Here is a 12,728-nt window from a genome sequence, read left to right as displayed (position 1 = left end):
TACCCAACCAGAAGTTTGCAAGCCAGACAAATACAAAGATACTCTTACCCTGCTCTGTTCAGCTGAGCGTGAGCCTATCCTGGGTTTGGAAGGCTGGTAACACTGCCAACTGAAGCTGTGAGGAAGAGAATGAAAGTGTAGTCACACCGTTTTGTATGTGTAAGCTGCTGGCTCTTAACCCTTTTCCTTCCAGGAATTGTCAAGTTCCCCATGTCAGCTCCATAGGCATGTTCTCACCACCCTGGCAAGTTTTATTAACCATTAACTCCCTTTCCCTTGAGACATCCAAAGCATGGGAACTGGGGAAGATCATTAGATAACTTTGAGATTAATAGGGAAACATTAGCCTTATTAATATGCAATTGCTTGCTCGCTTTATCACTTACACTGATGTCCTTCTCCTTCACCTGAACATAAGTTCCCCACTGCTGCCTTTGAGGACAAGCTGCCACAGCTGATTGATGGCCTGTGACCCCACAGAGGTAAGGATGTGCTGAGAGCTGAGATCACTCCTTACCAACAGATATTGATTATATTTTGTTGGGTGTGAAAGTTTAGCTGGAAATTAATGATCCTTTTAAATGGGGCATCTTAACGTACTGAGAATGGAGCCACGTGGAATATAGGGCTGGGAATAAGTTTTCTTTGGCAGAGCTTCTTGGGTTGCTGTTGAATTGCAGGTTATACACCATTGCTCTTCGCTGTGGCTTATTGTTTGTAATTCATTATTTCAAGGTTTCTTCACCTTGCTTCCCACGTCCACCATCTGCAGCAGCAAAGACTGAAAGCGTATACTTTTCTTCACCCAAAATACTGTCACTGGCTGCTGATTTGACTTTAGAATGAGGCTAAATAAGCCTGAAATCTGAAACAAAGATTTCAGACACAAAGTACCTGGGAAAGAAAGAGAGGAAAAAAAAAAACCCCTATGATTTGTGTGTGAGTTCCGCTCCTCTCAGATACAGAAACCAATTTCCTTTGTCATATTTCACCCCTTCTATCAACAAACACCTTATTATCCACTGTAACTGTGTCACTGGCTGCACATCTGTGTATCCTATTTGCTTGCAACGTACCAAATAGATTTATTTGCTCTCCCACATCTTATCAAACCTGTAACCACCTCTCTGTGGGATTTGCATTGGATTTACCCATTCCTCTCTTACCAGTGTGGCTTTGGTTCTCCTTGGAGATCCCAGCATCAGGCCTATAAAGACCCAGTTAATGTCTAGACCCCAGGGATTTAGTGTGAATGGGGAAACCACCTTTTCCTGATGAATTTTTTCCAGTTGACTTAATGGCTAGAGAAGAAAGGCTGACTTATGCCCGTTTACATGCATGGAAATGGTGAGGCCAAAGTAAAAAGCCCAATGTGTTATTTATGGTGTTTCTTCTCATCTTGTGGAAACCGACTGCTTTGATTCCACCAGACTGTGTTTTCTTTGCAAGTACAATACAATTAAGCTATTTTCAGCTGGCAATAAAATCCTTGAGAACCAAAGCAGATTTGGCCACTTTAAGAGATGAAGACTAATGCAATCTGATAATTAGGTCATTTCACCGCCAAGACTGGAAAAGCAATTCAATAACAGCTCCCATGCTGTAAGACAGGGGCTAAAGCCTCTGCTCCCAGCTGGCAAGGGCTGTGCCTGCAATACAGCTCTCAAATGGGCTTCCATAGGTATCTGCAGATCTCGGTAAGGCTGAGGGGCAGGCTGGCCATGGTGAGGACTGGGAAATGGAAAATAGAATCATAGAATTGTTAGGGTTGGAAAGGACCTTAAGATCATCCAGTTCCAACCCGCCTGCCATGGGCAGGGACACCTCACACTAAACCATGGCACCCAAGGCTCTGTCCAGCCTGGCCTTGAGCACTGCCAGGGATGGAGCATTCACAACCTCCCTGGGCAACCCATTCCAGTGCCTCACCACCCTCACAGTAAAGAATTTCCTTCTTATATCCAATCTAAACCTCCCCTGTTTAAGTTTCAACCCGTTACCCTTTGTCCTATCACTACAGTCCCTAACAAAGAGTCCCTCCCCAGCATCCTTATAGGCCCCTTAAGGGAGATAAAGTCCCTTCTTTCACTGGTATAGCCTGGCTGAAATTTGTCTACGGAAAGCATCGTGCTTTGAGGCCAGCTCCTTTTCTTACCTCCTACGCTGGTGTGAAAGATGGAGGCTTTGCCGTCCCAAAGCCCTGCTTATCCCTCGATGCCGTTCCTACTGCAGGCAGTGGATCTTGTCTTGAAAACTCCTCAGCCTGCGACCGTTTCACATGGCACTTCTAGTATTTCAGCTGGGAGGCTCTGTAGTGAGGCAGTGAGAGACTTGTGGAGCTCGACTACGTCAAATTGGAAAACCACTCACTGGGAGAAGGAAAACAAGCCCTCACTGGCTCTTGAGGGTTAAGTTTTCAGCTGTCTTTCACCCTCTTTGTCCTGGATTGTTGCAACAGGAAAGGGTTTTTTAGAAACTTCTTCGTAACTTCAACTTCCCTGTTTGGGAGGTTTGGAAGAACTTCTCTTGCTGAAGTCCCTGCAGACGAGAGGCGGCTTTGTTGCAGTTCTCATGCTCTGGGTAATAGATCAGAATCGATATTTCATTCTAAGAAGAGCTTTCCGGGCAGAGCTGCACCAAGTTTGAGCAAGCTGTAAAACAGTTGTGGTGTTTGTGCTTTGCCCTTCCTCGCTGTGAAATGCTACATGGCTTGACCCCCGGGTCTGTGCTGCTCTGAGTAAGTCTTACTCATATCGGCAGGTCTGGGATCCTTGGGTCTAGTAGGTCTGTGGTCTTTAGCAGTTTGCATGAGTAAAGGCGGAGTAAGAGTACAAGGTCAGGCTGTAATCGGTAACATCTTGTGGATGTTGTGTTGAACCCACTCCCCAGCAAACTGTGCGTATTGTCAGCGCACCACCTCTTAGCCATAGCGGATCACAGCTTTATTTCACTTGCATACAGATGAGCTTCTCCAAGGTGGGTCAAACTGCTGCTATTCTAGCAGTTCATAGGAAGCACAGATACACTCAGAGGAAAGGGATTTTTTCTCTGACCCAGGTACATGAGCTGTGTAGCATTTCTGCCTACGGCTTTCAAATCCTCTGGATTTAATGATCTTCATCTTACTGAATAAAGTAATTGCATTCATTCTTTCTTACAGACTTTTCCCCAGCTTTGTCATTCATAAGGAACTTACCTGTGTTACAGGGCTCTTCTTGCACTTTAAACCAAACAGAACCAACCCAGAGTAATTCATAAACAATGAAATTGCCCAACATTGAGCCAGATTGCTCAATACAAACAGGCACTTGTCTTTTCTTCCCCTCTCCCCATCCTGCACTCATAACACTGGGGACTTCTAAAACCAGCCGCATTTGTCCATTGTATTTGTTGCTGCAACCCCGCAGCGCTTCCTCATTAGGAGTACAGGGAACTCGGCAAATTCTGCTAGTGACAGTCATGGCAGTTGGTGGGAATTGTTCAGTAGCCATATGAGGAGAGCATTAAAGCCTGTTCTTTGGGATAAAGCACCGGGGCAAAATGTAATCACTGAGTATTTAAAGACAGAAAAGGTCAGAGTTGTAAACTCATGAAGCTAAGGAGGAGGAGGATAGTTTAAGTAACTACAAGTGATTTGAGGCACTGGCATTGCTGTGGAGAGTAGGGAATCATATTTAGAGCTTGTTCTGGACATTATAAGGAAGCTCCCCTTAGCTCAGCTCCACTTAGGAGCCTGCCCAACCCACTTGGACCAGTGCATCCCCCAGCAGCTCAGGGCAAAAGACCTGATTACTGATGAACACTCTCATGTCCCAGCAGCATCCCTGCTTTCTGGGTATCGCAGAGGCTCCCGGGGTGCAACTTCGGGTGCTCACACTCATTGCCAAAGCCTTGTGTGGTCTGCAGCCCTTATGCTCAGCATCACCTTGACTCTGGGTCCCCCAGCCCCACACAGGGCTCCTGATGCATTTCAGCTGTTAGCATTTGGGAACGCGGCTCTCGGAGGGCAGCGGGAGAGCGCTGCAGCAGTGGACACCTGCCTCGGAAACCAACACCCCTGCACTGTCCATCAGAGCCCAGGCTTGGCAAACTTCAGAGCGTGCTTACAAGGCTGGTTTTGTTCCTGCGAGGCTCTCAGCCAGGCATTTCATCCGTGTTTGCTTTGTCTTAGGCCACGTCCAGCGCAGGGCGGACGAGCTGTTAAAAACCACTGCGATTTCTGCAGATTTCAGCAATGGCCAGGAGCCTGCTGATGGAGCTGCTACAGGTGAAACAAAGGACTGGATCCGACGTACTGCAGCCAGGCAAACGCTTCTCTCGCTGACAGCCTCGCTCCAAAAGGTCTTAGTGCAGGGATCAAAGCTCTTGTTTTGGAAGGGATGCTGGGTTTCAGTTCAAGAGAAGGATGTGAGGTTTAGGAGCTGTGCTGCAGAGCTCTTGGCTTGCTTTAGTGCGTGTTAAGGTCAGGAGTTTGTGCTGAGATGCCGCATCTTAGCACTTCACTGAGATGAAGGAACAAAAGGAACAAAACTATTCTCTCTCTGGTATTTTCCCTTACTACACGGGGCCTCGGACATTAGCCTCGGACGCAGCTGGTGTGAGCAGAAGCACCGCAACCACACGGGACCTTCACAACTTCCCATTGGAGTCCTGCACAAGCCTTTATCGGGGAAGGGGGGGGGGGGGGGGGCAAATACCCATGGCAGGTGCCGGGTGCCCGCGGGCGCTGTTCTGCCGTCTTTGGGGCTGCGACATCCCCCGGGGACCCCCACCGGCACCCTGCAACCCGGGGTCCCCCCAGGTTCGTGGAGCCGCAGCCCCCGGAGCCCTCTTTTACAGGGTCCGTTCACTCTTGGGACCCGCTGTGCCCGGGACCCGCCGCTTCGGGGTCCTTCTGCTTCGGGGACCTGCAGCCCCCGGGACCTGGCGCTCCGGGGTCCCAGCGCTCCCGGACCCCGCTACTCCAGGACCCTCCGCTGTCGAATCCCTCCCCTCCGGGGTCCGTCCACTCCGGGGTCCCCTCACCGCTGCCCCGGGGACCCTGCTCCCCAGGCTCCCTCCTCCCCTCCCCATCGGGGCTCCCCGCACCCGGCCCCGCCGCTTTGCCCCGGCGCGGCTCGGCTCGGCCCGGCCTCCCGCCTGCCATTGGCGCGGGGCAGCGCGGGGGGGCGGAGACGGCGGGGCCGCTATTAAACATCACATGGCAGCCCGCAAAACCGGGCAGCGGCTTGCGCGGTGGCTCAGTTGCGAGCGGTGCGGCCGGCGGGCACCGGGGCCGGGCTTGCGTGTGTCCCCCCCCCTCCCCACTCCAACCCGCTGCTGGATCTTTACAGCACTTTAACTGCCCGCGCCTCCCTTCCGGCCACCGGCAGGTAAGGAGCGCCTCGGGATGCCCCTTGCTCCCGGCAGTGCTGGGGATGCGCCGGGAGCTGGCTCGGTGCGCGCCCCGTGCCGCGCAGCTCCCGGCATAAAGCTTTCGTTGCCTGTGGGTGTGTTGCATGCTTGGGTACGGCCGCTCGGAGGGGGGAACTTCTGCGTTTCTCGTGCACCGACCACCAGCTATTCTCAGCGCCTAAAATAATTAGATAGGTATGCCGGGAGCACTGGAGCATCTGCTTGCAGCATCTGTTTGTGTTCATAACTTTCCATGCACCAGCTGCTTCCCACTCCCCCCCCCCCGCCTCTCCCGAGATATTTTATCCTGGGGAAGGGCTGGAAGTTCGCATGACAGCAGGAGCAGCCCCGCTCCATCCCTTCCCATTCTTCTCGCCTGTTGTTTCCTGTGCAAGAGAGAGGTCAGGAGTCTCAAGCTTTGGAGAGGAGATGCGTGTTTTTGAAAGGAGTGTCCGAAATGTTTGAGAGGGCTGGGAAATGAACCTGTAACTTCATTCATTGGCGTTATGGAAACGGGGAGGGGGAGTTTCTTTATTTTTAATCCTCCTGACAAATCAAGATAGGAAGAAATTAAAGCCCCTGCAGCTGGGGAGCCGGTGAGGAGGCTCTAGGTATTGTTTCCACTTTGTTCATGACAGTGAAAGGAAAAAATACCGATAAGGAATGGCAGGTTTGTTCGCTGGGGTTCAGTGACTGCTGTGTCATCTTCCGGGGGACGGGGCAACGGGGATCCCTCCGGTGCTTGTGTCGGGACCTCGGTGCGCGTTCGGGACCCGTCGGTGCTTGCGCCAGGCTTCCGCCCCGTGCGTGTGCGGGGTCCGCGGCTGAGCCGGTGCCGCCCGGTGCTTATGCCGGGACCTCGGTGAGTGTGCGGGGTCCGGGGCTGAGCCGTCCCTCATCCCAGTGCGTGTGCGGGATGCCCTCGGTGCGTGTGGCCGGTACTGAGCGGGTCCCTGTGCTCGGTCGGCCCCGGCTGCTGCCGCCTCCCCGCGCCGCCGGCAGCCGCACTTGTTCCGTGCTCCAGCCTTACCTTGACACTTGTTTGCTTTGCACCCTGCAGCCGGTGCATCGCGCACCCCCCCTGGTGCCGGCTGCCGCCTCGGAGCTGTTCTGTCACCAGCTACAAACACCCCCGGCGGCAGATGCGAACGCGCTCGCCCGTTCCTCTCCCCTATTTCCTTGCACTCGTTTCCCTTCATTATCTGTTTGAGGGGGTTTTGATTTATTCCCCCCAGATCCTTCTCCTGAAGGTATCTCACCGCTTTGTGTAACTTGAATGCTACCCGAGCCCGGGGAGAAGCCCTTCGGAATGACTTTTAAGCAATGTGGGGGTCTGGAGAAGGGTTTCAGGGAGCGGGAAATGCGGGAACGGGCTTTGCTGGGGCGAGGAGCGCCTTTGTTCCTTTGCAGAGGCGAAGGCGCTGGGCCAAGGTAGTGCTGGTGCTCCCGTAGCAACATGTGCCCGGTCGCTCCGCAGGGCTGAGAGACGCCAGCCTGGGAATAGCTGCTCCAAGCCCTCATTAGTGCTCCTCTTTCTACCCCCGCGGTTCGTTTTGCACTTTGGAGGTTTTGTTCTTTATTAAACCTTCTGCACAAATCCCCTTCGAGCTGCTTGCTGCGGAGTTTTGATGTGGGATGTGAACGTCTTTCCTGGGGGCAGGTCTTGAGGGGGATGCTTCCTAAGGGGAAAGTGAGGGTGCAGGGTCCTCCTCATCACTTCCACCAGTGCTGGTTCAGAAATGCTGTAGATGCAGCATGGTCCCGTTTCTCTCTTCTCCCCTGAGCATCCCCTTGCAGCAGAGCAAGCCCAGGGCTCTCCCATCCCATCTCATCCCATCCCGGTAATGCTGCGTCAGTGCCTGTGCTCGTAATTCCAAGCTCTAGTCTTGTATCCTCTCCCAGGAGGAAAGGTAGCCTGGATTAATAACAATAACAACACACCTCGTGATGATTGAACTTACAGGTGCGTGTGTGCATGTGTGGCTGCAGTGCTTAGGGACAAATTGCACCAACATTTGGGTTGGTTGGTGGGTATGGGGTTGCCTTCTTTCTGGTGAGGATGCAGGGCTGGTCCTCCACTAACTTGGCATCTTGGGTGCCACCAACAGCTGATAATGGGGTGGGAGGGGGGCCAGCACACTGGTTTTGCCTTTGAGCTGCAGGTGGATTAGCAAAAGAAGAAGTACTATTAGCTTTTTACACTGGTTTGCTTGTTTCTGGGATTTTCTGGGGGGGAACCTCTAACTGAAACCAGTTGGGGAAGTCATGGTGAGCATCAACAAGGTGTGAGCTAGAGCCAGTGGATCTGCTAGGGGTTTACACAGCCTGTGGTGCCACAAGCAGGAGCATGACCAGAGCTGGTCCCTGTACACAGTGCTGGTTGTGCTCCCACTCTGCTATCCTCCCTACTCCAAGCATGCACAAGGAAGAGAAGGGATTTGTGCTGTAGAAGAAGACAACCATGCTGCGGTGGGGCATGCCAGAGCTTTGTTGTATAATCCTCAAGCAGTGTGTAATGGTAACACTGGCTGCCCCAGGCACACCCCAGGTTATGGATTTATAGATAGGTAGAGCCAAATCAGTGCAGGTCTGCTCCCAGGGCAGGGAGGGAGGAGAAATGCTGGGCCAGGTACAGGAGGCAGAAGGTGCTCAGCCATTCACAATCAGAATACAACGTACAGCACCTAATTCGGGCTCCAAACTTCTAAATGCAGGCAGCTCCCTGTAGGAAGCTGCCGTTATGATTCCAGTGATTTGTGGACTTCAAACAAATGTCCTCAGGTCAAGACTTCTGCGGGGGAAGCTGCGTATTCAGGCACTTGAGACTTTACAGCTTATCTTGCCCTCCACCACAAGTTTTCCCCTAAAATCCAAGAGAGCATGCAGGCGAGAAAACAAAGACTTAATAATAAACTGCTTCCCAGGCTGCGTGTTCCCATCAGCTGGGAATCAAACAGACTCTGAATGTGGAAGTTGAACATGACTGTGATTAGAGGATGTGGCTTATAAAAGTGATCAATATGCAGACCAATGCAATGGCTTTTCAAGAAGGTTTTTGTGTGCACTGTATTAGCAGTAATTTCACTTCCCTCCCATGTTCAGGTTAAAAGTAATAAATGTGGTTTTCAGCCAAAATAAATAATTTAAATGAACATTAAAAGAGTTCTTTTGTAATTTTGAGAACGATATCCTGATGGGAATGAGAAACATCCTGATCAGAAAGGTGCAAGGGGTGAAAAAGTGAATCCTTACTGGTGTAGGCAGGACAGTCAGACAGGTTTTAGGCAGCCCTGCTGTGAGCCTGCATGACTGGGAGCTGCTCTCAGACCCGGCATTACCGAACCCACCAAAAGCTGCCAAAATGTCTTGTATGGTGCTGAAGTCACAGATGACTAATGTGGGCAAGTAGGCGTGGGGATGCATTCCTGCACAGCATACAGAAGAGAGGGGAAAAGAGAAGGTAAATGTAATCCCGAAGGAGATTCCAGAGGGAACAGCAGCCTGCGTGCAACTGGGAGCGTGATGGTGTTTTGTGTATGTCACCTGCTCCTTTCCTAAGTGTCTGCTGAGCTAAAGCCCTTGTAATGTGGTTGGAGGTTGTGGGAGGGCTGAGGAGCTGTTTGAAGTCCCTCAAGTTTTTGTAACACATCTGCAGGGCTTTAGGAGCTGCCTTTGGGAAAGGAGATAAACTCTTCTCTACTGCTGTTGTTAGGTATGGATCCAAGGAATAGCCGCAGTGTCCTGCAACTGTTTTGAGGGCAGAGGTTGAGCGGCTGCAGTTTTGTTGGGTTTTGGACAAACTCAGATGGGTTTTGATGATTCTGATTTACAAAGAACGCTGTGATTTAATCCCCCTGTGCTGTAAATGACATTGAATTCTCTTCTTCCATAACAAACATTCCTCGTCACTGGGTTGTAGTTTGATTTCCTCATGGGGCGCATGCGTGGACAGAGCAGTTGCATTAAGGCATCTCTTCTCCTCTGCAGTATTTCAATTACATTTCCTGATATACAGTACATGACTTAATGGATGATGCAGTTGTTAAAAGCTAAACCTGGGTCTAAGCCAGACCTCCCTGAAACAAGTTTGGTGGCTTCTACCCTCAGGAAGAAGGTTTTGTAGCCTCTCTGCTCAGTCTTAAGTGCTGACATTTAAGACCCACGGGACACTCAGAACCATTACCCGTTGGAGATGGAACTGGCTGCCCCAGGCTCCTGAAGGGAAGGTGCTGTTACTCGCTACCAAAGGTGTTAGACACTTGGACAGTCATCCTCCATTGTGGCCTTTTGCTAGTTGTGTTAGCAGGAGCAGATGAGGGCTGTTACGAGATTTAGTTCACTTTGTACAACTTAAGCCTAATGTAAGTGTAAAAATCACGCAGATCTCAACAAGTTTCTGTGGTTAAAGAAGAGCTAATGCCTTTTGCAGAGAGCACCCAACTCCTTTGGTTTTGCTTATTCAAAAAGCTAAGTTATGTGCAGTGTAATTTCATGGAGATCGCTGACATTTGTATTGTCTGAGTTTATTGCTTTTCTCAGTACGCGGCACCTTCCCTTTTACATGTCCCCTTGTTTGCCGTAGTTAAAACAGTCCGGGAGACACACTGTATGTCACTAAACCTGCTTTAGTGTTTGTATTTGAACAGATGGATGTTAATGCTGATTGTTTGTTTCAAAATAAACAGAAAGTTGTAAATAGTAGGTAGATTATTTGCATGTCCAGCTTTAAAGTGCACATTGCTCAGAGGCTTGTGACATGATTGAGCAACTTGGTCTAGTGCAAGGTGTCCCTGCCCATGGCAGGGGGCTAGAACTGGATGAGCTTCAAGGCCCCTTCCAACCCAAACAAATCTATGATTCTATGATTGCTTCAGTGCTTTCATGTGGGAAGAGTGATGCCTTCTTTGTTGTAATGAAGTCACTCCTGTCAATACACGACCATGAACATGATGTGTTCCAAAAAATGCTGTCATTAAGAATAAGGAAACTTCCTGCAGGTCCACAGGAGTAATTTTAATTGTTTCTTCCAGGTTTGATTCCTTACCCTTTTCCCCAAGATTTAACACGGCGTTTCTCTTTCTCTTGCAGACCATGCCATCTCTATGACGGTTGCTTGTTAAGCTAACTCTGCATGCCAGAAGACTGTCCCTGGTGGATCCAAGGGCTTCTGGGGACTCCAGCCTCTCCCCAGTTTTTCCGCGTGTGTGTGTTCCTTTAGAACTTTCAAAACTGTTTCTCCAAAGGGTTTTGCAGAAACTCAGACTGTTTTCTAAAGCAGAAGCACCCGAGTCCACAGCAGTAGTGATGGGCAGCGTGCGAACCAACCGTTACAGCATCGTGTCTTCGGAGGAGGACGGCATGAAGCTGGCAACCATGGCTGTTGCCAACGGCTTTGGGAATGGCAAGAGTAAGGTACACACCAGACAGCAGTGCAGGAGCCGCTTTGTCAAGAAAGATGGCCACTGCAACGTCCAGTTCATTAACGTGGGTGAGAAGGGACAGCGATACCTGGCAGATATCTTCACCACTTGCGTGGACATCCGCTGGAGGTGGATGTTAGTTATCTTCTGCCTGACTTTCATCCTCTCCTGGCTTTTTTTTGGCTGTGTGTTTTGGTTGATTGCACTGTTGCATGGGGATCTGGAGAATCAAGAGAACAGCAAACCTTGCGTCTCTCAAGTGAGCAGCTTCACTGCAGCCTTTCTGTTCTCCATTGAGACCCAGACCACGATCGGCTATGGCTTCAGGTGTGTCACAGATGAGTGCCCCATCGCAGTGTTCATGGTGGTTTTCCAGTCTATAGTAGGCTGCATCATTGATGCCTTCATCATTGGTGCTGTCATGGCAAAGATGGCTAAGCCAAAAAAGAGAAATGAGACTCTAGTCTTCAGCCACAATGCCGTGGTGGCCATGAGAGATGGAAAGCTGTGCCTGATGTGGCGTGTTGGAAACCTGAGGAAAAGCCACTTGGTGGAGGCACACGTGAGAGCACAGCTCCTCAAATCCAGGATCACGTCAGAAGGGGAGTATATCCCCTTGGATCAAATAGACATCAATGTAGGCTTTGACAGCGGGATAGACCGCATATTCCTGGTCTCCCCAATTACAATAGTACATGAAATAGATGAAGACAGTCCTTTGTATGACTTGAGCAAACAAGACATGGACAATGCTGACTTTGAAATTGTAGTAATATTAGAGGGCATGGTGGAAGCTACTGCCATGACTACCCAGTGCCGTAGCTCATACCTGGCAAATGAAATCCTTTGGGGCCACCGCTACGAGCCCGTACTCTTTGAAGAGAAAAACTACTACAAAGTGGACTACTCGAGGTTCCACAAAACATACGAAGTGCCCAACACACCCATCTGCAGTGCCAGAGACTTAGCAGAAAAGAAGTACATTCTCTCTAACGCAAACTCCTTTTGCTACGAGAACGAAGTGGCCCTCACCAGCAAAGAGGAGGACGAGATTGACACTGGGGTGCCTGAGAGCATGAGCACAGACACCCACCCAGACATGGACCACCACAACCAAGCAGGGGTGCCTCTAGAGCCACGGCCGCTACGGCGGGAGTCGGAAATATGACTGATGGACTCTTCCTCTCTCTTGTGGTTGAAAGGAAAACCAATACACCTATCGGTCAAAGGCACGTTGACCTGAGAAGTTGGCCCAGAACAGTTTTCAGACAACGGTACTGTTGAAGAGCGGTGTGAAGGCAAGCAGACCTGAGAAACCCGGGCTGGTTTTAGGGCTGTCCTCAGAGGAGGGACGACAGGAAATGAACTCTAAACACAAAGCACTAAACATGTCTAAGTATGAACAGAAGGCACATATGTTGTAGAATAAATTATGTATATATTTTTTTACAAAACTTGAACTTGCAGGCAAGCTTTGGTTGGGTTATTATTATTTTTGTTTTCAACTTTTTCCAGAATGCTTCTCTCTAGGGAACAAGAATGTTTTTAATGGCATAACAAAGGCAAGAATCTGCCTTATTATTATTATTATAATTATTTTTTAACGAGCTGCTGCTAACTACATGAACACAAATGGTTATTTTTGTTGCAGTGTAGTTTTGTATTTTTTTTTTCTCTTGTGTAATTTAAAAACTCAAACCAGAAAAGTCAGTGTTGAACTTTTGGGGTTGAAAAGCTTCAGAGAGGCCTATGTTGCCAGAAAGTCTAAACTCCTTTTGAGGCCAGTAGGTTGAGAGCTCGAATCAATTTCTCTCTTTCCAGTTACATAAGGGGCATTATGTAGTATCAGGCCAATCAGTTGCCTCCAGCAAAATTGTGATTTGGGGGGGTGGGGGGAGGGAATTTAATTCTCTG

General features: G+C 49.9%; 1 protein-coding gene across 1 annotated transcript; it reads left to right on the top strand.

Annotated features, from left to right (window-relative positions):
* The first annotated feature begins 5,205 nt into the window (after positions 1-5,205).
* On the top strand, positions 5,206-12,268 carry KCNJ2 (potassium inwardly rectifying channel subfamily J member 2). The gene is made up of 2 exons (XM_062616915.1): positions 5,206-5,372; positions 10,483-12,268. Exon 2 carries the CDS (start codon positions 10,699-10,701, stop codon positions 11,980-11,982), a length of 1,284 nt encoding a protein of 427 aa, XP_062472899.1. The 5' UTR covers positions 5,206-5,372; positions 10,483-10,698; the 3' UTR covers positions 11,983-12,268.
* The last annotated feature ends 460 nt before the right edge of the window (positions 12,269-12,728 follow it).

The sequence above is a fragment of the Pezoporus occidentalis genome, unplaced genomic scaffold (assembly GCF_034315485.1).
Source record: "Pezoporus occidentalis ecotype Australia unplaced genomic scaffold, CSIRO_AGI_Poc_V1 ctg190, whole genome shotgun sequence".
Taxonomy (NCBI): Eukaryota; Metazoa; Chordata; class Aves; order Psittaciformes; family Psittacidae; genus Pezoporus; species Pezoporus occidentalis.
The sequence above is the reverse complement of the archived record's forward strand: the minus strand, read 5'-3'. Positions and strand labels throughout refer to the sequence as shown.

Excerpts from the sequence above, each read along its gene's own strand:
- KCNJ2 (XM_062616915.1), top strand. The coding sequence starts at position 10,699 with ATGGGCAGCGTGCGAACCAACCGTTACAGCATCGTGTCTTCGGAGGAG.